We start from the raw sequence: 25,318 nt of genomic DNA, 5'->3' as shown, positions 1-25,318 counted from the left end.
ATCGCCAACGCCTTGACCTATTTATCTACACGCACAGAGAAAGGAGAACTTCTCGCTGGCTTCTAAGCTGTTAAATAGACAGGAGGTGTCCTCTGTCCCCGCCCACTGAGGTTCTTCCCCGAAGGTGAGGCTTGCAGGTTATAAATAGCGGTGCTGCAGGTTGTGGTGTTAGTTTGGGGCTGCACGATTCAAGCTCCGTCAGACACTCACTCAACTCCTCACACTCTCCAGCCTGGACAATGCAGAAACTCAGCTGGCTCTTGGTCGCTCCGCTCTTGGCCATGGTGACAGCAGCCCCCCGCTGCCCTACCGGCTGTCACTGTCTGGGGGACCTGCTCCATGTAGTCTGCGAGAACAAGGGGCTGAAGAAGATCCCAAGAGTTCCCAACAAAGTCCGGCTCCTCAGTCTGCAGCAGAACAACTACCCCATCCTCCCTTCCAATGGATTCAGCTCCATGAAGAGCATAATTTCCCTACATCTTCAGGATTGTCACATTCGAGAGATTTCACCCAACGCTTTCCGTGGACTGAGGAAGCTCGTGTATCTATACTTGTCCAATAATGAAATTAGTAACATCAGGCCCGGGGCCTTCCAGGATCTTTCACAATTAACCTACCTCTACCTGGATAACAACAGAATCAGCGAGCTCGCCAAAGGTCTTCTAACACCATTGAAGAGCTTGTTTCTCCTGCAGCTGACCAACAACAGGATGAACCAGGTCAAACCAGGGACCTTCGCAGGTGCTAAGGAACTGAGATGGCTCCATCTGACTGGTAATGGGATGACATCCATTCTGCCCGGCGCCCTGGATGATGTGGAGAATTTAGCAACCCTTTACCTGGACAAGAACATGCTGAACACCTACCCGGCAGCGGCACTGAGCAAACTGAGGGTGGTGGAAGAGCTAAACCTTTCCTACAACTCCATCAGGACCATCCCCGACAACGCCTTCCGGTCATTTGGGAGATACGTTGAGCGCATCTGGCTCAATAACATGGGGCTGCAGAGGGTAAGATCAACGTGTTACCTGCTCTCGCCGGTATCATTTTACTCAACACGGTGAGAGATATTTTCCGTTGCATTGATCAGCGCGTCCTGTTTGGGTCAGCTGGTAGAACAGAATTGGCCAGTCGGGTTCAGCACCCAACACCCAGCTGTGGCTGCTGTGAAAATTGAAGCCCAATCTCTGATTGTATTGAATAATGTCTTCTAATTTTTTTTAAGTTGTGAAGCTGACATTTTAGGGATTGAGGAGTGCTTGGTCCAGGACAAGCCTCTCCAAATTAACTCACTCAAAGCATAGCAGAAGTTAGCTATTTGATTTAGGCTGGGCTGCAGAACTAGGGGACACTACAGTAAAATTGTGAGACTACAAATTCGAAGATATCCACAGAGCAACAAATAGGTGGAACATCTCCCAACCAACTTATGGTGTGACGATTAATCACTTCAAAGAGGAGGCACATAGATAGCTAGTCAGGGACTGTATTGGAGATTGTAGACTGAGATAATCAAATGCTCCATGGGACACGATAACTGCTACACCAATGGGCTGACCCGGGAGGGAAGAGGAAGAAGGTTGGAGGATTACAGGCCAGGGTACAATAATGGAGATCAGGAATGATTCACTATTCTGGAGTTTTGCTCAGTTCCCTTTGGGAATCAGGGAATATTATACTGAACTTTCTTACAGGAGAGTAAATGGATGGGTAGAGTCCATAATAAGGTGGAGTATACATGGGCTATGAAAGGGGATTAAATGGGTAGATAGAATCTAGGGTAGAGTGTACATGGGGCATAGAAGGGATTAAATATGTGGGGTAGAGTCCATGATAGGGTAGAATGTGCATCGGTCATAAGGGAAAGGCTTGATGAGTTAATGGCTGTATCTAGTTTAATTTGTTCTGTCAGCAGACTGTGGTATCTCTGTCCAGTCTTTTGCAATGCAAACCTTTATCATTTGCAATCTTAGCTGGTGGTTAGAACATTAAATAAAAAGTATAAGTTTGTAGTAGCAACAACAACCGGTGACACCATGACACCTGCATCACCAGTTGTGTTCTTCCATAATCTCCTTTGCCAAGCATGATAAATGTCCTAGAGTGTAGAGAGGCATGAGAAGATACCCCTCTAAAGAATTCACCAAAACTTCCTGGTAAATAGACAGCTCAGTCAGCAACCAGCAATGTAGTTGTCCGATGGTTTTTGGTAAATGTGTGCTGTGATTCTAAGCCATACAAACCAGACTGTCCCAAGTTTAGTGCCTGGTCTGTGCTGAGTTAGTGGTTTTCAGCTAGCGCCATAGTTGGGGTGCTGCCATTGGCCTCAGTGTCTCTGGAAAGTGGGGGGGGGTGTACATCAGCTGGGCTTCCTGCTCCTGGTCACCATCAAGCAACCCTTGTGGATGTGTTTATGTATGGACAGGATGATGTTTAGCTGTAATGTAGATCATGGTCAAATAGCCTGCTAATGCCATCTGGGCTCATGCATGAAAATTGTCTGCTTGAGTGGGTTTCTGAAGGACCCATAGCACTGACCCCAGCAAGAGTCAGTCCCTTTAGAACAGGGGAGAAAACTGCCCCTTAAAGGGGACAGTAGAGTTTCCAGTTGAGAAAAGACCTGCATTTATACAACGCTTTTCACAACCTCGGGACAACCCAAAGCACTTTTACAGCCAATTAAGTACTTTTGAAGTGCAGTCACTGTCGTAATGTAGGAAACATGGCAGCCAATTTGTGCACAGCAAGATCCCACAAACAGCAACGTGAGGATGACCAGATAATGTTTTAATGATGTTGATTGAGGGATAAATATTGGGCAGGACACCAAGGAGAACTCCCCTGTTCTTTTTCGAAATAGTGCTGTGGGATCTTTTACGTCCACCTGAGAGGGCAGACGGGGAGGTAGCAATAGTCTACTCTGCAGAGCCAATTGACATCCACCATATTGATCAATCAGGATAAGCAGATCTGCTCTACTGTGAACTGCCAATAATTTCCTCCTAATTCATCATTACTGTTTAAAAATAAACTAAACAAACAAACATTTCTCCAAACCCAGAGGAGGGTCCTTCAGGAGACGATACAAATTATAGTACCCTTTAAACACACGACACAAGCTCAGCTCTATGCAGCTCCACTAATGTCCACCTGGGTCTACAACAAGTGGGCCATTGACTTGTGCTTGCTCCTGAAAGAAAGATGACATTCAGACGTGTTTCTCCGTGCAGAGGTGGATGTGTGCAGTCAGGCACAGTCATGGAATTCATTTGAAGTATTCTGGGTTCACTATAGAACGTAAGCTTAATTTGCTCTATGAATGGAATTCATATTGTTCCAGACTACATTCAGACTGAGTTCAGTCCAAGTACGGAGGCCTTGGCCGGGGTCTTCTGCTTCTGCTAAAAGGCTAATGGAATGTGAGCCTAATTAGAGGGCTAAAATATAAAGGGGAGGAAGTTTTGCTACAGCTATACAAAGCCCTGGTTAGACCACATCTGGAATACTGTGTACAGTTCTGGACACTGCACCTTAGAAAGGATATATTGGCCTTGGAAGGAGTGCAGCGCAGATTCACCAGAATGTTACCAGGGCTCCAAGGGTTAGATTATGAGGTGAGATTACATAAACTAGGCTTGTATTCCCTGGAGTATAGAAGGTTAAGGGATGATATGATTGAAGTTTTTAGGGTTTTGAAAGGAATTGATAGGGTAGATAGAGAGAAACATTTCCCGCTAGTGGTGGAGTCTGGGACAAGTGGACTTAAAATCAGAGCCAGGCCATTCAGGAGACAAATTAGGAAACACTTCTTCACTCAAAGGGTGGTAGAAGTGTGGAACTCTCTCCCGCAAAAAAGCAGTAGGTGCTAGCTCAATTAACAATTTTAAATCCAATATCAATAGATTTTTGCTAGCCAAGGGTATTAAGGGATATGGAGCCAAGGCAGGTAAATGGAGTTAGGATGCAGATCAGCCAAGATCTCACTGAATGGCGGAACAGGCACGAGGGTCTGAGTGACCTACACCTGTTCCCATGTCCCAAAGCGCTTTACAGCTAATGAAGTAGTTTGTGTAGTGACTATTGTAATGAGGGGGGTATAAAAGTTCCAATGGTAAACAGATGGTAAACGATGGAAAAATAGAAATCTGTGTACATTATGGCAAAAAATGTTTTCAAAGAATTACAGGCAGCGAGGAGCATTCATCCTCAAGTCTACTGCACCACCTACATCCTGCAAGCTTTATAAAAAGAAAGAAAGATTGACATTTCTATAGCGCCTTTCAGGAGGTGCTAAAGTGCTTCACAGCCAATGAAGTACTTTTGAAGTGTAGTCACTGTTGTAATGTAGGAAACATGGCAGCTAATTCGCACACAGCAAGATCCCACAAAAAGCAATGTTATAATGATCAGATAATCTGTTATTTTAGGGATAAATATTGGCCAGTACACCAGGGAGAACTCACCTGTTCTTTTTCAAATAGTATCGTGGGATCTTTTACATCCACCTGAGAGGGCAGACGTCTCATCTAAAAGGCGGCACCTCTGACAGTGCAGCACTGGGAGTGTCAGCCTGGACTATGGCTTTGGAGCCTCTGGGGTGGGGCTTAGAACTCTCAACCTTCTGACTCAGAGGCGAGCATGCTACCACTGAGCCATGGCTGACACCACAACTACCTGGTATTCACATGAGTATCATAACTCTGTAAAGCCGGAATTTCTCACGATCTGGAGGTCAGTGGTTATCATTTGACAGTGATTGGAAGCATGAGTCCTAGGTGATTTTCCTTTGCCTTAAGCCAAGCACGTGGAGGTCAACTGTAGCTCCTGCTGTTGGCCTGGCTGAAACCAGCTGACATCAGAATTTTTACTCCTCACTTTCTTCGCCTCGTCCCACCTGGTTTCCTCCCCTGCTCTGCCCTTGCGGGGTTAGGTACCCTCTTGTGCCATGAGGTTAGGTGGGAAACCAGCTTGCACTTTTGAACATGTTGCTGGGGCCGGGGGATGGATTGTTTGGCACGGAGCAGCAGCCTGGCAATGGGCTCCCTCCCTACAGTAGCTGAGATTGGGAACTCGGCAGAGCTAGGCTTTGACCCTGCACCTCTCCCTCTCTGCCCATCCTTGGGGTAGGCCCCTGTCCAAACTTTTCAACACACATTATTGGGTGAAGGAATTTAATCTGATTTTGTGATATAGAATAAGGACACATCCTCACTCCTCTCCACCTGACTTGAACAACATCGCCTAGTCAAAGATAGAATTCCACTGGAAATTTCCACTTGTTTAGTTGTGGAAAAAACCCAGGCCAATTTCCACGTCAGTATCCTGTACAAACAAGTACCAGCCGACTGCTGCTACAGTGTCCGTGGCTTCACACTGAAGGGCAAGTTTTATAGCATCAGTGCTATAATATAGTCAGTGATCGCAGCCAAGACTGAAAACAGACGAGAAAATTGTTTTCAGATTTTCAGGTTCAAGTTTTGCCAAACTGAAGCTTGAAGACAGAAGAGTTACTGAGGTCTTTAGATTAACCCTTTGTATGCTGAATTTCATTCCACCTAGGAGCAAGCCAGACCCATTCACATTAATCCTCTTTTTATCACTTGAAGATGCTGGGGGACAGTTGTACAGGTGCTGGTATTCTCAGGCACCTTATCGGAGTGGCCGTTCTTCATGTGTGAATCTAGACAGGGGGTGGTGGTAGGCCATTTAACTATAGGGGGCTGCATAGCTGAACCCTTTCACTCAACAGCCACACTTCCCTGAATAATGATCCAGAGTTGGAGCCCTGGCTGCTCTTTTCTCCTCCCTGGCTCTGAGACACGGAGACCAATTGCAGCAGGTCGACTACTGTCCTGGTTCAAACCAGCCCACTCAGCACAGACCGGGGATAAAACCTGCTGGTGTGTGTGGGTCAGTACCAGGCCAGCACTGCAGTTACTCCTTGAGCCATCGTCAGAACCTCACCTACACACATTTAATAATGCTTGTTTAGAAATTGTAGCCTTTTTAATTAACAGTTTTTCCCCCCTCTAACCTTCGTAATGGGTGATTCTGGTCCTGTTGATTCTGGTCCTGGGCTATCAACCCAGAGGTCATGAGTTCAAATCCCACCATGACAAGGGAATTCCATAAATCTGGTCATTTGTGGTCTGGAGGCAGGTGCCAAAATGTTGTTAAACCCAACTGGTTCACTAATGTTGTTCAAAGGAGAAAACCTACCGCCCTCCCCTTATCTGGTCTGGCCTACATGTGACTGTCACACTCTTAACACCCTCGGGGTAACAAGGGATCGGCAAAAAAAGGAATAAATAAAAATCCCAACTAATGCCATTGGTTACCCTGCATCCTCCTCCTTGTGAGAGGCTGGAAGGGTCAGAGTTACAGTCTAACTACACTTTGATCAGCTAACAGAGGCTGGGATCCCTCCATCACCCTGACCCCCTCACCCCTTTTCCATCTGGTCAGATATGGAAATCTCCTTGGCTGTGAAATACTCAACCTAGTGACCCGGCATAGAACAAAAACTCAAGCCCTTTAAGGGGATTCTAAACCAAAACTGAACATTGAGGGGTGTTTTTAATAATAAATATATACGCCATGAACATTTGAGAGATTTCATTCAGTTTTGATTGTAATTCCGTGCTGATGGCAGTTGTTAGAACTATCACTACACTCCATCCCTTTGGTGTAGCGGGGATGACATGACAGAGTCTACTGAATGAATGATTTACTTCACATCAGGAATTGCTACACTCACTGTATAATACATAAAGATGACAGTGAGTGAATTACAAACCTGTAATCCACTCGAGAGCGAGATCATAACTGACTAGGCTGAAGCTAGGGAGGACCATGGTGTTCAGTGGTGCTCAGAATAAGGCCTCAGGCCATTTACAGCTTTGTCTCCTGCTCACTTGTGGCCTTCAGCAGACTTGCTGCTCCATGTGTCCTTGAGCCTCCACTCGTGGCCTGCTGACTATGGGATTTGGTCAGGTTGGGATTCGGTGCTTGTTCTATCGTTCATCTCTCCAAAAAGGTGGCAAGGGAGGTAGAGTTTTCCCAGAGTCCATAGAGCAAGTGAAACGGTCCTATTAAAATACAACATCTGAATGGGATTATTGGTCCTATTTTCCCCTCCCTTTCTCCTGTGAAAGCCTGGTCTACACTTGGTATCTGCCCACTGTGACATGATTGAAATCAGGAGCTCACGATTTGGGGGAATCAGGCACAGATCCATGGCCCACCACTATGTGTCTGTCTGCTGCAGCTACCTGAGACTGGTCCTCAGGCTGGTTGGGTCCTCAACAAACTATTAGTCATCCTGCCATGAATTTTTACTAACAGCCCCCCATATGATTTAGAATATGTAGTAGAAGGTGGTGAACCATTTTAGTACAAGTTTCTTATTTAAAGTATCACAGACACCCTTCGCCCAATGTCGTTCTTCCATTCAGATCGTCCTCCATTCAGTGCCACCACCTCAGTTTTGGTTTTCACATGACCTTTACTCACCCATTCTGAATTTTATAGAACACATGTACCATTCCCATCACGATCTTCTCACCATCACACACTACATTACTGTCTGGCCAATTCCTCACTTCAGCGTTAAGCATTCTATCAATATACAGTTATAATTTTATCCCAAAATACGTGGCCCTCCCTATTCTCAGTGGACTAATCCATTAATGAGGTCATAGGTTCTACCTCAGCTTTGCTCCAACATTATCTGTTCAATTTATGACATCATACATTGGAACAGACCAAGTGCTAAAAGGGTAACAATATAACTTTAGAAATTAAAGCCAAGGTGATTGTCGTGAACTTAATCCTTACTAGAGTCGCCAACTCTGGTGGGAATGTATTCCAGGGGGTTTCATCACGACATCCCACCTCCAACCGTCTCGCCCCCACGCTCCTGCCATTCGTTGTCTGATACGTCAATCAGTCAACAATGGTGGCTGCAATACCCATAATTCTCTGCGCTCCAGAAACCACTCTATCCATTGCATGATTTTATCAGAGCGCACATGTGCCAGGGCCAGATTGCATTATGGGTGCTGTTTGTTGTGAGCGGAACAGGAGAAGAAAATGTCTGTATGATTTTTGTCCCGGGTTGCTTGCAGGAGTGTCCAGGAAATTAATCTTTAATTCTCGGGGCCACCAGGATAAACCGGGAGGGTTGGCGACCGTAATCCTTGGTGTACCATAGAGGAGTTTACTTGTCCAGTCACACCATTACTCTCAACCCTTGGTAGCCCTTTTCAGTCTCAATGCATTAAACACAAGTCATGAACAGACCCGATTTTATCGTATCAATCATAATTTTGGCGTTTGATTGACTTTAAAAAATGTCCCTTGGAGACAATTTATCACCAAACCAAAACCATCTTGTTGAAAATGAACAAAACCTGCCGAAAATGTACAGCAGGTCTGTCCACATCTGGAAAGAGCGGTAATGTTTTGGGGCGGAGACGTTTCATTGGAACTTGTTGAAAGTTGCTCCCAATGTCAAAATGGCCAACAGAATTCATAAAGACACCAGCAGGTAACTAAAGAAAGGTTAGAAAACAAAACATTAGGTAGAAAAAAAAGTTGAAATCAGTTGAACTGATGGCTCAGTGACTTATGACTATAATATTAGTGTCCCAGCCGTAAGCTTGCAAAAGGGATTGGAGGAAACAGACTGCCATGTCTCTGGAGCTACCGGCAGTCTAAGGGTTAAAATTATTCTGTTGAATTGTTGATTTACTTTAAAAATATTGAAACTATTTTACACAATACACATATATATTAAAAACAATTGTAGAATTGAAAGAGGTCTAACTAAACTGTTGTGTTTAGTTTTCAGATGAAGCGTTCAATGGTGTCACCGCCCTCTCCGCCCTCCACTTGAACGACAACAAATTGGAGACTCTGCCTCAAAGCCTCATCTTGACCAAAATGAGGAACATGACTCTCTCCAACAACCCCTGGCAGTGTTCCTGCTCACTCGCTGCAGTACGAAGGTACAGTATTCACCAAGTCAAGCTCCAAACTCTCCTCCCTTTATTTAATATAGTACTGTCCTTTAAGTCGGTACCCAGATTTCCATATTTTACACATTAGGCTGCATTTATGCCACACACTCCTAGTCCCAGGATTGAGGGTGACCAGGTGGTAATTAATCTTCGTCTTAGATGTCTTCTTTCTCTGTCAAGCTTTCTCAAAGAGCAGGTTATTAACCTGCCCATATTTAATCTGATCTGTAGTTTCCCTACATACTGCTGTTTTATCATCATCCAAGTCTTACCTCATTGCCCCGGGCCCCCTCGTTGGCCCCGGACCCCCCAGGTTGTCCCGGACTCTCCATGTCCTGAACTCTCCATGTCTTCTGATCCTTGGTTCCTCCCACATTGTCCCCTATATAAGTCTTAATTTGTAGCGACAAAGTAGACAAGTCCCCAAACTTCTACATGGCCAATGTTCCAATTTTCAATCAAATGGGCCTACGCTCAATGTTGGGACAATAGCTCACCATTCACACTCTCTTCTCTGCCAACTCCCACAGCTCTCTTGCTATTGCCACACTTCCAGTCAGCTGCTCTCCTGCGTTGTGCTACCATCTCAGCTTTGGCTTTGCATGTGTTTTTCTTTGCAAATCTATCACCTCAGGGTACAGGCCTCAGGGTACAGACCTTTATCCTTATAGGACACCTGTCCTGCCCATCATCATCTTCCTGTAACAGAGTTGTAATTTTAGGATACTTTGGTTGCCCTAACGTGAGACTGGAAGAAACGTTTGAGGTCAAAATGGGGAGGGGGTTCTTGAAATGCACTCGAGGAATGTTGCCTATCCAACAGGAAGGATACAGCTTTAGATCTGGTTTTGGATAACAAAGCAGGACAGGTAATGCCAGAACCTAATTATTTCACACTGAAAATAAAGGAAAAAGGTGTGAAAGAGAAAGTGGAAAATAAGCTGATTTCAGTGGGATGGAAAGGGACTGAGTCCCAATTGATGGGTTGGGAAAAAATGTTAGATCAGACAGTGACCTAGCAGTGGGAGATGTTTATTCAAAAGAGAAAGGAAACACCATGGAAGTGTTTAGTAAATATCATTTTTTACTCCACAAAGGGCTAGCTTGGCTTAACCACTGTATGAATATGTAACTGCTACTATTTACTTGTTTTTTATTGTTTAGTAAATGTGATTGATGGTTAAAGCCCAACCAAAGTCCAGTGTAGTTTTATTCTGGTGCTTTCTGAAGACTACAGGATCCCATGAAAACCCAAGAATAAAACCAGAGGGTTCTCTGTTCAATCGCTGGGCACACTACACTTCACCTAGATATCTGGAACATAGATAAAGTAGTCTGAATCACGAAAGTCAAAAAAACTTTTTAAAAAAGACCCAAAAACACAATGGGGGGTAAAAAAGTCAGCTTTTTAAAATTTAGAGCTTTTAATGTGATCAGGACATTACAAAGCGCTTTACAGTCAATGAAGTCCTTTTGTGATGTGCAGTCACTGTTGTTATGTAAGCAAACATAGCAGTCAATTTGTGCAGAGTAAGATCCCACAAACAGCACAAGATAATGGCCAGTTAGTTTCTTCTGGTTTTGTCAGTTTAGCGATTAAACATTGCCCAGGACACCGCGAGAATTCCCCTGCTCTTTTTCTAAATAGTGCCATGGGATCTTTTACGTCCACCTGAGAGGGAACATGGGGCCTTAGTTTAACGTTTCATCCGAAAGACGGCACCTCCGACAGTGCAGCACTCCCTCAGTACTGCACTGAGAGTGTCAGCCTGGATTTTATGATCAAGTCTCTGGAGTGGAACTTGAACCCACAACTTCCTGACTCAGAGACGAGAGTGCTACCCACAGAGCCAGGTCTACATTTGGTATGCCAAAGGCAAGGCTCCATGAATAAATAGAGCTTACAGCAAACATGAAATCATTTTTAAAAACAGGCGCATGATAAAAATGTGTGGGGAATAGGTAATGCAGGGAAAAAAAACTGATATAAAAGTATAGAAGGGATCAGCCAAAGATTATAAGTTAGTCATTCATATCTCAGTCATGGGTAAATTTTGAGAGTCCATAATATTGGATGAATTTAGTGAACACAGTGAGACGTGGGCTAATCAGGAACAGTCAGCATTGAGTTGTAAGGGACCTGACTAAGTTAACAGAATTGCTTAAGGAGATCAAAGATTGTACAGAAAAGAGGAATACAGAGGGTGTTGTATCTTTGGATTTTCAGAAGGCATTTGATAAGGTGCTTCATAAGAGATTTGTTATAAAAATTAAGGCACATTATATTAAAGAAAATATAGTTACGTGGAGATAAATGTGAGCTGGGGATTGAAAGCAACGGGTCAGCAAGTCCGTGAGGTTGATGAGATGTGGGTAGTGGTGTTTGTTTGTTTATTTCTATTTCTATTAATAACCTGAACATAGGCACAAGAGGACTGATATTGAAGTTTACTAAAGATACCAAATTAGGGAGCATAGCAAACTGTGAGAAGGACACAGGAGACTGCAGGAGGCCACAGAGAGGTCAGTGGAATGGGCGGATGGGTTGCAGATGCTGTTTGAACGAGAGAAAGGTGAAGTACATTTTGGAGGGAAAGGATAAAATAAAAATATATCCTAAACAGAGGAACAGAGGGGTACAGACATAGATGTCTTTAAAAAGTAGGAGTGCGGATAGAAAAGGCTATTAAAAAAAAGGGAGAGGGATTGAATATAAAACAACAACAACTTGCATTTATATAGAACCTTTAATGGAGTAAAACATCCCAAGGCACTTCACAGGGGCAATTTTCAATCAAAATTTGACACTGAGCCATATAAGGAGATATTAGAACAGGTGACCAAAAGCTTGGTCAAAGAGGTAGATTTTAAGGAGCATCTTAAAGGATGAGAGAGAGGTAGAGAGGTTTAGGGAGGGAATTCCAGAGCTCAGGGCCTAGACAGCTGAAGGCACGGCCGCCAATGGTGGAGCAATGAAAATCGGTAGGATATGCAAGAGGCCAGAATTGGAGGAGCGCAGAGATCTCGGAGGGTTGTAGAGCTGGAGGAGGTTACAGCTATGGGGAGGGGCGAGGCCATGGAGGGATTTGAAAACAAGGATGAGAATTTTAAAATCGAGGCGTTCCCGGACCGAGAACCAATGTAGGTCAGCGAGCATGGGTGATGGGTGAACAGGACAATGCGAGTTAGGAGAGCATTAGAATAGTCAAGTCTAGAGGTAACAAAGGCATGGATGAGGGTTTCAGCAGCAGATGAGCTGAGGCAGGGGTGGAAACGGGCGATATTACAGAGGTGGAAGTAGGCGGTCTTGATGATGGAGCAGATATGTGGTCGGAAGCTCAGCTCAGGGTTAAATAGAATACGAAGATTGTGAGTGGTCTGGTTCAGCCTCAGACAGTGGCCAGGGAGAGGGGTGGGGTCGGTGGCTGGAGAACGGAGTTTGTGGCGGGGACCCAAGACAATGGCTTCGGTCTTCCCAATATTTAATTGGAGGAACTTTTTGCTGTTGGACAAGCAATGTGACAAATCAGAGACAGTGGAGGGGTTGAGGGAGGAGGTGGTGAGGTAGAGCTGAGTGTCGTCAGCGTACATGTGGAATCTGACTTGTTTTCGGATGATGTCGCCAAGGGGCAGCATGTAGATGAGAAATAGGAGGGGGCCAAGGATAGATCCGTGGGGGAGTCCAGAGATAACAGAGCGGGAGCGGGAAGAGAAGCCATTGCAGGTGATTCTCTGGCTACGACTGGATAGATAAGAATGGAACCAGGCGAGTGCAGTCCCACCCAGCTGGACGACAGAGGAGAGGCATTGGGGAAGGATGGTATGGGCAACCGTGTCAAAGGCTGCAGACAGGTGGAGAAGGAAGAGGAGGAATAGTTTACCCTGGTCACAGTCACAAAGGATATCATTGTCACTGATAAGGGCCATTTCAGTACTGTGGCAGGGGTGGAAACCTGATTGGATGGATTGAAACATGGAGTTGCAGGAAAGGTGGGCACGGATTTGGGAGGCGAGAAAACATTCAAAAGGAAGGAAGTGATGTTAAATTGGAACAAAATTGGTTAGGCCACAGTTAGAGTACAGCATAAAATCCTGGACACCCCATTGTAAGACAGGAAGAGCGAAGATTGCTGGAATGATACCAGGATTGATAGCTATGAAGATTCAAAGAATTTGAACATTTTCTGTGGAACAGAGGTTGGGGGCGGGGGGGGGATCAAACAGAGGTTTGCAAAATTCTGAAGGGTTTTGAGAGGGTAAGTAGTGAAGGACTGTTCCCAGTGGTTGGTGAATCAGGAATGAGGGAATGGACTGAGTATTATCACTATAAGAATGAAGAGGGAAGTTAGAAATGTTTTTGCACAGTGGGTTATTAGAACAGGGAATGTTTTACCACAGGGGGCTATTGAAGCAGAAAATATATCACCACTTAAAACAAATTCGGTAAATATTTTGAAGGGCGAGGAATTGGGATCAGAGTAGACCGCTCCACTTGAAGAGCCAGTACTGGCACAGGCACAATGGGCTGAATGGCCTCCTTCTGTCCTTTAATTTCTGAAATTCTATAGCCTGTTACTTCACACGAGGACCTCTCTCATTACATGTGCTAAAGAACATAGATTTAAACGATGATGCTGCCCCATTATTTCTCAGCTATAGCCTCCTTCATACACTACGATCGGCTTGTCCATTAGATACAGCGATCATGCTTTAATCATCTTTTGTTTAGTCCACTGTCCTCTTGTATGAGAACAAGTCATGGATAATGAATTGCTGTTCACTGCTCCCTACGTACAGATGGATGGACACCAGCAGGAATCGTCCAGATGGAGTCTGCGCTTCTCCAAGCCAATACCGAGGTCAGCAGATCCGGGAAACCTCTGCCTTCCGGACTTGCCAAGGACGCGCGAAGCGCAACAGAAAGAACACACTCTAAGCAGGTACGTGAGGGACCGGGCCCAACAACATCGGAATGGAGGCTTTGTAACTGAACCGTACAAGCAGTCTGACAAATCAAAGGTAGTGGTGAGGTCAAGAGAGATGGTGGTGGTGAGGTAGAGCTGGGTGTCGTCAGCGTACATGTGGAATCTGAGGTCGTGTTTTTGGGTGACGTCACCGAGGGACAGCATGTAGATGAGAAATAGGAGGGGGCCAAGGATAGATCCTTGGGGACTCCAGAAGTAACGGTGCGGGAGCAGGAAGAGAAGCTTTTGCAGAAGGTTCTCTAGCTGCAACTGGATAGATAGGAATGGAACCATCTGAGGGCGGTCCCAACCAGCTGGACAACGGAGAAGAGGCGTTGTAGGAGGATGGTGTGGTCAACTGTGTCAAAGGCTGCAGACAGGTCGAGAAGGAAAAGGAGGGATAGTTTACCATGGTCACAGTCACTTTGATAAGGGCTGTTTCAGTGCTGTGGCTGGGCTGGAAACCTGACTGGAGGGATTCGAGGGATATGGATCAAAGGCAGGGAAATGTAGTTGAGATACAGATCACCGTGATCTAATTGAATGGTGGAACAGGCTCGAGGGGCTGAATGGCCTACTCTTGTTCCTATGAAAGGGCAAAAGTGACAAGAAGAATATGGAGTAATTGCTGCCCCACAGGGCTCTTCCTTCAGGTCTTAGCTCTCTGACTAGCTTTGTTTTTCCAGTAGGTGATGAGAATGTCCGTCCTGGAGACTGGCTCCTCGTTTGACCATGCCAACTGTTGACTCCTCACAGCCACTTCCCACACACATGGAAGGAATTTCTCAGTCACCCTCCATGGTAATTGTGAATCAGCTACAAATTCCTCATACCTTTGAAAAGCGCATAATGGATTGAAGCTTCAGCGCAGCAATATTTCTTCACTGTCCAAGTGTGTGTAAACCATTGATATTAGATTCAATCTACGTCCAACATCTCAGCACTTAGAAACAGCAAAGGATATCGAGTAGTTTAACAAACAAAAAAATGGGGCAAACACATTTCTAACTGGAAGCATCTCTTCAAGGAGACGTACACAGGCTTTTGTCAGGATTACTACTATATATACATATATATTTATGTACACATATAGAACATTGGGATTTAGATTCTCTGTTGGAGATTTCCTCCACCCCCCGCCATGCCAGTTAATGCTACGCCCTACTCCTCTGTAAAAGTACCTCTTTGGTAAAAGGAACAGGTGCATTGGGCCCATTGGCCCTTCCTGATTCCAAATTCAGCCCCAGCTACCTAAGTTCTCAATCCCATCTCTGCACAAACGCATTCAATTGTCTCTTGAACCTACTTTATACTGTTTGCTTAGGATGTCCTTCTTGCCAACTTATTCTGCAACTCAATGGCCTTTTTGGGTGACAAAAGATTTGCCCCAATTCCTTTCTCATTCGCAACCCACTAGTTTTTAACTTGCGTGTGATGGTAGTTGTGCTCTACATCATGGTCTCATCTAGTTAGCCGGTACCCAACTGATATTAGATTCAATCTATGTCCATGACATTTGTAAGGGTACAAAATGCAATGGGTAAGAATATGAAGGTTTTTGAGTTGCCTACACTTGAGTGTCAGTAACACACCGTCAACATTGCAATATTATATTTACCCCCAAGTGAGAAATTTCACAGTGGAAAGAACCATTATGTGATTTAAGAACAAATGGGGGAGGGAAGGATTCTAGGTGAAGCAGTGTCTGTGCACCTGGGTTCTAATCCAACCCAGTCTGATAAGCTCCTCTGTCTGCTCTCTTGAAAGGTTCTGTATGAGATGAGTTTGGACAGTGTACAAGACATGGACCCACAGTTCAAAACTGCCCCTAGCTGGCAATGTTACTCAGACAGGCCACAGGATGGCTGGTCATTGTTAGAAATGGGAATGTTTTACTCTGCATTGATGCTAACACTGGGTTCCATTTCCCAGCATCAAAGTCCCCTGACCTGATCAGTGCAAATATCACGAGAAAAGTCTGTCATTGTGTTTCTTTAACTTTCTTCTCAGTTATTTTACCGAGTGACATATTTATAATGTGGCTGGGCGGGGATCAGCATTTACCACCCCCTCAACAAGCAAGTGAACTCCAGCTCAGTGGGAGAGCTCATAGGGGTTTCCAGAACGTGTGAGAGTATCCGCAGAGATTGGAGATTAGTGCGACTGCCTGTCGCAGGCTGGGATCTGCAGTGCCCTCACATCGATCTAATCAAAAACCTCACAGCAAGTCTAAATGTTGGTGAACAGTGCCTGCTCCAGGGGTCCCATTGTGGAGTTCTCAAATGTCCAGCCCCACCTCCGTCCAGTTTGCACGGGCTGACTCTTGACCCTCCAAACCCCTGGTGACTTTTAGAAGACTGGGGAGGAAACACTCGCCAGGTTCCAACATTGTGCTGAGAGTTTTTGTGATTGCACGATGACTAGAACTGTCAATCCCTCCCCTTCAGAGAAATCAGTGAGTCTGATCCTGTGCGGGAGAGACCAGACATATGGGGCCTACAGAGCCTTGCGATCAGCACTTTTAAACAATTTAAAGTCCCAGTAATCTGACCAGACAATCCCAGTGTAGCCTGCAGGTTTATAAATTAATTATTTCATTTTATCAATTTAGTTAACAAGCCCACAGGCAGGACACAGACACCAAGACGGACAAAGTTCTGTCTCATTCTTCTGTGAATTTACTTAAAAGGAGAAACGGAATGACAGTAAGCATTCTGAATTAGGAGCTCACAGCATTCAGTGGCAATATACAGTATTGGTGTCCAACCGACAGCCCCCAACCCCCAGCTCAGGCAACATGTCCTATTTACACAGATATTTCTTATTCGCTGGTTTGTCCTGTTTGGAATTTGTAGGCCGGGTGGTTTGGAAAGGGCTATTGCCTCACTGGTGGATAAATCCTAAATGAGAGCACTGAGATCAGTTAATATCAGCAACTGCGATAACTGACCATTAACGGGAACAGGGATTGAAACTTTACACCTGGCTTTGCAGGGTCGATGGTACAGACCCACACAGCCTACATAAAACTAACTTAGCCATCCTGATGTCCAGCCCATTAGATGCTGCACTGCTGCATCGCTGCATTACTTCAGTTGGTGCACTGTCCAGTCATGGTCTTTAACATTTTCTCACTGGTCCATTGGACTTCAATCCGCTGGACCCTTGCACCCAGATCTTATACAAAAACACACACACGCACCTACAGAGCAGCAACCCCTGAACCTCCAAGTAGTTGTAAATTTACATGAACTCTGAAGAAAAAAAAATCAATGTGGGACAACAGAAAAAAAAGAGGGAGGCCATGCAAATTTCTCAAGATCTTGAGATCTCCACAGCACACAGTCTATACAATTTAAATCAAAAGTGTATTTATTTTTAAAAAGCCCACGGGCTGAGTGAAGAGACTGAATCCAGGCCAGACTGACAGGAGTGTAAGTTTGCTCACTTCTGGCTGTAAAGATCCTACATTAAATGGGTTTGGGCCTTGACAACCCAGTTCTTATATTACACAAATATGGTACTAACTGGCACAAAGTTTCAAATTCTCAGGACAGCTGATTTGGGAAATGGAACAATGTCACACCAGAGCATTCGAGGTTAGGGCTGAGAAACATTGTCAAGGCAGTGTAGAGGGAGCTTTACTGTGCATCTAACCTGTGCTGTACCTGCCCTGGGAGTGTTTGATGGGACAGTGTAGAGGGAGCTTTACTCTGTATCTAACCCGTGCTGTACCTGCCCTGGGAGTGTTTGATGGGACATATAGAGAGGGAGCTTTACTCTGTATCTAACCCGTGCTGTACCCGCCCTGGGAGTATTTGATGGGACAGTGTAGAGGGAGTTTTACTCTGTATCTAACCCGTGCTGTACCCGCCCTGGGAGTATTTGATGGGACAGTGTAGAGGGAGCTTTACTGTGCATCTAACCCGTGCTGTACCTGCCCTGGGAGTGTTTGATGGGACAGTGTAGAGGGAGCTTTACATACCCTGCCCTTAAAATGTGCATTTTAAATTTTACACAGTTTAACCTTGTGTATCTAATCGACTGCCCAGTGGAACTTGTGGCTGGAGTTTAGAATCAATTTTCATTTGGATTTTTTTTAGCCCTTCTCTTATCTTCCAACTCAGAGAAATCTCACTCCTGGGGGGATGCAGGCGACTGGTGAACTACAGAGTTCGCTGTGGCTGAGACTCTGCAAGTAGGAGGTGGGTCGTTGATAGTCTTACTGCAGCGCAGAGCAGGGTAGACATCACCAGTGACTCATGAGGGGTGATTTTAAACCCCAAGAATAGGTGGGTTGGGGGCGGGTGGGAGTTGAAAATAGTTGTTTTTGGGTCGCAACCACAACCAGGCTTTATTTCCGGGTTTAATGTCGGGATGGAAAAGTACAGGCTTCCCACTCAAAATGCTAAGTCTGAAAATTTTGCGGTTACGACCCAAAAAACCCAACTCCCACCCGCCCCCAACCCACCCGTTCTTGGGGTTTAAAATCACCCCTATGATATTCCCCCTTTGCCGCACTCTGAAGCAAGGCCCGTCAATCAATGAAACCCCTTATAACTACATGAGGCAGCTCTACTGAAGGTGTGCGCTGCCCTATGTAATCCATAGCACCATGGTCAATCAGCAACCACAGTGAAAGATCCCAAGTCTCACTCCTCTGTTTAATTGTAAGTGGAAATTTCCCCTCTGAATGGTAACGGCCATTGACTGGGTTGTAGTAATCTGCCTGAAGAGGTGGGACAGGTCGAGGGGCCGCTTCGCCCGAGAGCAGATGAATCTTGGTTGGTGTATCAGCACGTTCTGGGACTCGAATATCCAGCCGAGGGGGGCTGGCAAGGAAGTCCCTAAATAGATCCTATGTCTTCCAAGTGAAAAGGAAAGATCTTAATATACCATTTTAAACATCTAGCAGCGCCTCCCAAACCCATGACCTCCACCTCCTAGAAGGACAAGGGCAGCAGGTGCATGGGAACAACACCACCTGCACGTTCCCCTCCAAGTCACACACCATCCCGACTTGGAAATATATCGCCGTTCCTTCATCGTCACTGGGTCAAAATCTGAGAACTCCTTACCTGACCTTCACCACACGGACTGCAGAGCAACTAGGGATGGGCAATAAAATGCTGGCCTTGCCAGCGACGCCCATATCCCAAAACTGAAAAAAAATATGACAACAGGTGAGCTGAGTGAGCAGCTAGGGCAGTAACATCAAAGATGGTAACACCGAGAACGCCAATACATTACCTCCATTTTTATTTCATGCAAATCCTTCAATTGAGATGGTTCAAAATCTACATTGCAACATAAAAATGGACTAAACCTGCCTCCAGCTATCTCCAATATTACCTTCCCTTTTACCTATCTCAACACCATCCTGAAGAAAGGGCAAAGGTACTTCCAAGCCAGATATTCATGAGCACACACGAGCCTTTAGCTGCCTCACTACCAGACACAGAGCATCCTCTTCTCCGCAGTAACAGCACAATTAAAAGATTCAAAATTTATCCTTAAAAGAAATGATTATTGGTCAGGGAAGTATCATTGAGTGGCGGAGAGATTATCGTCTCATGTCGTGTGGGATGCTGCGAGGGGTTGCTGTAATATTTTATCTTCATGCTGAAGCCACTGTATATAAAAGATTAGTAGAACCCTAGTGCAGGTCACTCTTAACGTGGCCCAAGAGAGATTACGGGCCTTAAAAAGATGTCTCGGGAATAATTTCTGCTGCCAAGCTGACATTCTCATCTCCAGTAAGTGTGAATTGCTGAGCAACTCTTTTGCACTTTACTTGCTGCAAGTCTATCAATAAAAACATATTTTTCATATCATTCAAAGGGAACCTTCTCATTATTTATTTGCTGGTAGTTTTCTCCCCTTTCCTGTTTCGCTGGGGCACAGGTCTATGAGGATCAGCAGCCAGGTGACCATTCTTCATGGGTGAGCCGAGATAAGATGCAAGTCTTAGTAGCCTTGTTGACCAGCGTGTGGTTGGTGGGGGGGGGGGGGGGGCGGGGGGTGATGGAGGGAGGAAGGGAGAAGAAGAGTTCGGGGACATGAGCGTCACAGCCCAATCCTAGCCTCACCTTCCAGGGGTCAATGACCAAAGGCCAGAACCCTAGCTGATCTTGCCCCTCCCTAGTCCAGGGGCACAGAGCCAATCATAGCCATCCAACTGCTGTCCTGGCCGAGATCAGTTAACTCGGCACATACCTGGAACCTTCTGGTCTGTACGGCTCAGTTATTATGATGCCAATACCAAATAAGCCCTTGAGATGGCCCTGAGGTAGCTTGATGTAACAGGGTTGGTTTAGATGTACCTGATGAAAGTTTAGTTTTATCCATTTCCATGTCTTCATTTTGCCCAATGTAGAAGGGGGAATGAAGGTCCACCAGCCCATAGCTCACCTCATTGGATGAGTGTGTCAATATACGACCTGGTGTGATTCAACCATCCAGGGCCATCATAGGTCCTCACGGTCTAGGCCGAGTTATCTGACAATAAACAGCTGGATAGCTCTTTACCGGCCGGCACGGACACATTGGGCTGAATGGCCTCCTTCTGTGCCGTAACTTTCTATGATTCTATGAAGACATTGTTGACCTCTCAGCCTAAATCAAACAATAAAATTTAAAAAACCTCTAAAAAATTAAGTCTTGCGTCTTAGCGCATTTCTTGTCACATTTCTGCCACATTTTCTCATGCACAGGTGTCACACTTTTTGATATTTTAAATCAAGGCTTCAACTTATATACGAACATACGAAAATGACGGGCAGAAAAAGACCTAGCTGGTCCATCAAACCCGCCCCACACTCATGATGGCCAGAGCATCGTGACTAAACTCTTCCTCCCTCCCTCCCACCCCCCCCGCCCCACCGCCTCCGCACAGCCATGTAATCTCTTGGAAGAGTCATAATAAAGAGAAAAAATCCCAGGGCCAATAAGGGAAACAAATACTCAGGAAAATTCCTCTCCGATGCCCTCAGACGATCGAAACCAGAAGATCACATTGACCATGTGTTATCTGTAAAAGCATTTACCTTCGATATTATGCAATACCTGCCCCAGCTCTCTCTTGAAGGCAAAGAGTCAGCACCCACCACACCAGCCGGCAATGTATTCCAAAGGTTCACTGCTCTCTGGGAAAAGAAGAACCGCCCAACATCCAGTCTATTCCTACTCTTGCGTAGTTTAAACACATGTCCCCTGGTCCTTCCCAAACTGGAATAATCTTATCAATAGGCTACCTCACCTTGGATTGTCTGCTTCCTCCCATGTGACCTTTAGCTCTGTTATTCCTTCATTCACTTCTGTAGTGCTTTTCTTTATCACTTTCCCTGAGGCCCATGGTTAAATTTTCTGGCCTCCCTACACCTTCCCACTCTGAGTATTTTAATCCCCTCAGCCTTCCCACAAGTTCTCAGTCCAGGCCTCCCCACACCTTTTCACTCCCGTTTTTTTCCCAACCTCCTGGCCTCGACAGTATTTTCTTCAGTTGCCTGGTTTCTTACCATGCCTGGCCTCTGGCCACCCATTGGCCTAGTCTCCTCCCTAGCTACTAGCACCACTAGTCTGGGCCTCCACCATTGGAAAGTCCCTGGTTCCTCTCTAAACACCACCAGCTCCAGGCCTATCCAATCACTATCAAAACCCTTCATAATTTTAAAACCTCGATTAAATCTCCTCTTACCCTTCTCTGCTCCAGTGGAAATAGTCCCAGTTTCTCAAGTCTCTCCTCATAACTATAGTTTCCCATCCCTGGCATCATCCTGGTGAATCTACACTGTACGCTCTCTATGGCATTAATGTCCTTTCTATAATGGGGTGCTCAAAACTGCACACAGTGCTCTGTGGCCTAACCGATGTATTAAACAAATTTATCATTACTTCTTTACTCTTGTACTCTGTGTCCCATTTATAAAACCCAAGATGCTGTTAGCCTTTTTATGGCTTTATCAATCTGTACTCACAGTTTCAGGGAATTATGTATTTGACCCCCTGGGTCTCTCTGTTCATCCCCAGCCTTCAGTGTCTTTCCATTGAGTCTAAATGTTTTCCTCCCAAAATGCATTGCCTCACATTTATCAATATTAAATTGCATCTGCCTGCCTATTCCCAACTGTCTATCTTTTCCTCAAATCTTTCCCAGTTCTCCTCACTGTTTGCCAAACTTCCTACATTTGTGTCAACAAAAAATACAAAAAATCTTTGCTGCCTATGCCCAAGTCCAAATCATCTTATATACAGAGAACAAAAATGGAGCCAGCACTGACCCCTGGGCTTCACCACTCCCAACCCTTCTCCAATCCCAGCACTGACCCTCACGGTTCACCACTCCCAACCCTTCTCCAATCCCAGCACTGATCCCAGGGGTTCACCACTCCCAACCCTTCTCCAATCCCAGCACTGATCCCCACGGTTCACCACTCCCAACCCTTCTCCAATCCCAGCACTGATCCCCACGGTTCACCACTCCCAACCCTTCTCCAATCCCAGCACTGACCCTCACGGTTCACCACTCCCAACCCTTCTCCAATCCCAGCACTGACCCCCACAGTTCACCACTCCCAACCCTTCTCCAATCCCAGCACTGATCCCTGGGGTTCACCACTCCCAACCCTTCTCCAATCCCAGCACTGATCCCTGGGGTTCACCACTCCCAACCCTTCTCCAATCCCAGCACTGACCCCTGGGGTTCACCACTCCCAACCCTTCTCCAATCCCAGCACTGACCCTCACGGTTCACCACTCCCAACCCTTCTCCAATCCCAGCACTGATCCCTGGGGTTCACCACTCCCAACCCTTCTCCAATCCCAGCACTGACCCCTGGGGTTCACCACTCCCAACCCTTCTCCAATCCCAGCACTGACCCTCACGGTTCACCACTCCCAACCCTTCTCCAATCCCAGCACTGACCCCTGGGGTTCACCACTCCCAACCCTTCTCCAATCCCAGCACTGACCCTCACGGTTCACCACTCCCAACCCTTCTCCAATCCCAGCACTGACCCCCACGGTTCACCACTCCCAACCCTTCTCCAATCCCAGCACTGACCCTCACGGTTCACCACTCCCAACCCTTCTCCAATCCCAGCACTGATCCCCACGGTTCACCACTCCCAACCCTTCTCCAATCCCAGCACTGACCCTCACGGTTCACCACTCCCAACCCTTCTCCAATCCCAGCACTGACCCCTGGGGTTCACCACTCCCAACCCTTCTCCAATCCCAGCACTGACCCCTGGGGTTCACCACTCCCAACCCTTCTCCAATCCCAGCACTGACCCCCACGGTTCACCACTCCCAACCCTTCTCCAATCCCAGCACTGACCCCAGGGGTTCACCACTCCCAACCCTTCTCCAATCCCAGCACTGACCCCTGGGGTTCACCACTCCCAACCCTTCTCCAATCCCAGCACTGATCCCCACGGTTCACCACTCCCAACCCTTCTCCAATCCCAGCACTGACCCTCACGGTTCACCACTCCCAACCCTTCTCCAATCCCAGCACTGATCCCCACGGTTCACCACTCCCAACCCTTCTCCAATCCCAGCACTGACCCCTGGGGTTCACCACTCCCAACCCTTCTCCAATCCCAGCACTGACCCCCACGGTTCACCACTCCCAACCCTTCTCCAATCCCAGCACTGACCCCTGGGGTTCACCACTCCCAACCCTTCTCCAATCCCAGCACTGATCCCTGGGGTTCACCACTCCCAACCCTTCTCCAATCCCAGCACTGACCCCTGGGGTTCACCACTCCCAACCCTTCTCCAATCCCAGCACTGACCCCCACGGTTCACCACTCCCAACCCTTCTCCAATCCCAGCACTGATCCCTGGGGTTCACCACTCCCAACCCTTCTCCAATCCCAGCACTGACCCTCACGGTTCACCACTCCCAACCCTTCTCCAATCCCAGCACTGACCCTCACGGTTCACCACTCCCAACCCTTCTCCAATCCCAGCACTGACCCCCGGGGTTCACCACTCCCAACCCTTCTCCAATCCCAGCACTGACCCCCACGGTTCACCACTCCCAACCCTTCTCCAATCCCAGCACTGATCCCTGGGGTTCACCACTCCCAACCCTTCTCCAATCCCAGCACTGATCCCCACGGTTCACCACTCCCAACCCTTCTCCAATCCCAGCACTGATCCCTGGGGTTCACCACTCCCAACCCTTCTCCAATCCCAGCACTGATCCCTGGGGTTCACCACTCCCAACCCTTCTCCAATCCCAGCACTGATCCCCACGGTTCACCACTCCCAACCCTTCTCCAATCCCAGCACTGATCCCCACGGTTCACCACTCCCAACCCTTCTCCAATCCCAGCACTGACCCTCACGGTTCACCACTCCCAACCCTTCTCCAATCCCAGCACTGACCCCTGGGGTTCACCACTCCCAACCCTTCTCCAATCCCAGCACTGACCCCTGGGGTTCACCACTCCCAACCCTTCTCCAATCCCAGCACTGATCCCTGGGGTTCACCACTCCCAACCCTTCTCCAATCCCAGCACTGACCCCAGGGGTTCACCACTCCCAACCCTTCTCCAATCCCAGCACTGATCCCCAGGGGTTCACCACTCCCAACCCTTCTCCAATCCCAGCACTGACCCCAGGGTTCACCACTCCCAACCCTTCTCCAATCCCAGCACTGACCCCTGGGGTTCACCACTCCCAACCCTTCTCCAATCCCAGCACTGATCCCCACGGTTCACCACTCCCAACCCTTCTCCGATCCCAGCACTGATCCCTGGGGTTCACCACTCCCAACCCTTCTCCAATCCCGAGCCACACCCATTTACCCCATCGCCCTGTGTCCTGTCCGTCAATCAGTTTTCTATTCACTCTGCTAAATTTCCTCTTATAACATGCGCCTAATTTTTCTAACAAGCCTCATGAGATATTTTATCAAATGCCTCCTGAAAATTCAGTTGTATTACGCCTACTGCATTCCCTTTATCCAATCAATCACTGCTTCAAAAAGATAGTAAATTTGTCAAACACAATCTGTGGCAAGTTGTGTCTGACAAACTTAATAGTTTTTTGAAAGAGTGACAGTTAAGTGTGACATCTGTAGTGCTAATCCGACACTAAAAGATCCAATACCATTCACAATACACTGCCAACAAGCGACAGAAACACCTTTGGTGGTTTGACACATCACACCATTTCCTGCCTAAAATCAGGCAAGAAAACCAGCGCACTGTGGCTGCAGTGTGTACAGGATGCACTGCAGCAACTCGCCAAGGCTTCTTCGACAGCACCTCCCAAACCCGCGACCTCTACCACCTAGAACAAGGGCAGCAGGCACATGGGAAC

At 46.7% G+C, this 25,318-nt stretch overlaps 2 protein-coding genes across 3 annotated transcripts in view; one reads left to right on the top strand and one right to left on the bottom strand.

The window, feature by feature from the left end:
- The window catches only part of acsf2 (acyl-CoA synthetase family member 2), a 240,488-nt gene that overhangs the window by 98,487 nt on the left and 116,683 nt on the right, over window positions 1-25,318 (bottom strand). The window lies entirely within an intron of this gene.
- On the top strand, window positions 49-19,818 carry chad (chondroadherin). 2 transcript variants are annotated; one of them, XM_068004422.1, is made up of 4 exons: window positions 49-1,010; window positions 8,845-9,008; window positions 13,818-13,960; window positions 14,674-19,818. In XM_068004422.1, the coding sequence occupies exons 1-3, from the start codon at window positions 240-242 to the stop codon at window positions 13,954-13,956; spliced, it is 1,074 nt and encodes a 357-aa protein (XP_067860523.1). In that variant the 5' UTR covers window positions 49-239; the 3' UTR covers window positions 13,957-13,960; window positions 14,674-19,818. The 2 variants fall into 2 exon arrangements, with proteins under 2 accessions (XP_067860523.1, XP_067860522.1); XM_068004421.1 differs by having other exon boundaries at window positions 14,671-19,818.

The sequence above is a fragment of the Heptranchias perlo genome, chromosome 23 (assembly GCF_035084215.1).
Source record: "Heptranchias perlo isolate sHepPer1 chromosome 23, sHepPer1.hap1, whole genome shotgun sequence".
In the NCBI taxonomy this organism is placed as follows: Eukaryota; Metazoa; Chordata; class Chondrichthyes; order Hexanchiformes; family Hexanchidae; genus Heptranchias; species Heptranchias perlo.
The sequence above is the reverse complement of the archived record's forward strand: the minus strand, read 5'-3'. Positions and strand labels throughout refer to the sequence as shown.

What these genes read in the sequence shown, in the direction of transcription:
- chad (XM_068004422.1), top strand. Translation starts at nt 240, where the DNA reads ATGCAGAAACTCAGCTGGCTCTTGGTCGCTCCGCTCTTGGCCATGGTG. An exon ending in ATAACATGGGGCTGCAGAGG is followed by an intron (nt 1,011 to 8,844) that starts GTAAGATCAACG and finishes TGTTGTGTTTAG; the next exon opens with TTTTCAGATGAAGCGTTCAA. An exon ending in TCACTCGCTGCAGTACGAAG is followed by an intron (nt 9,009 to 13,817) that starts GTACAGTATTCA and finishes CCCTACGTACAG; the next exon opens with ATGGATGGACACCAGCAGGA.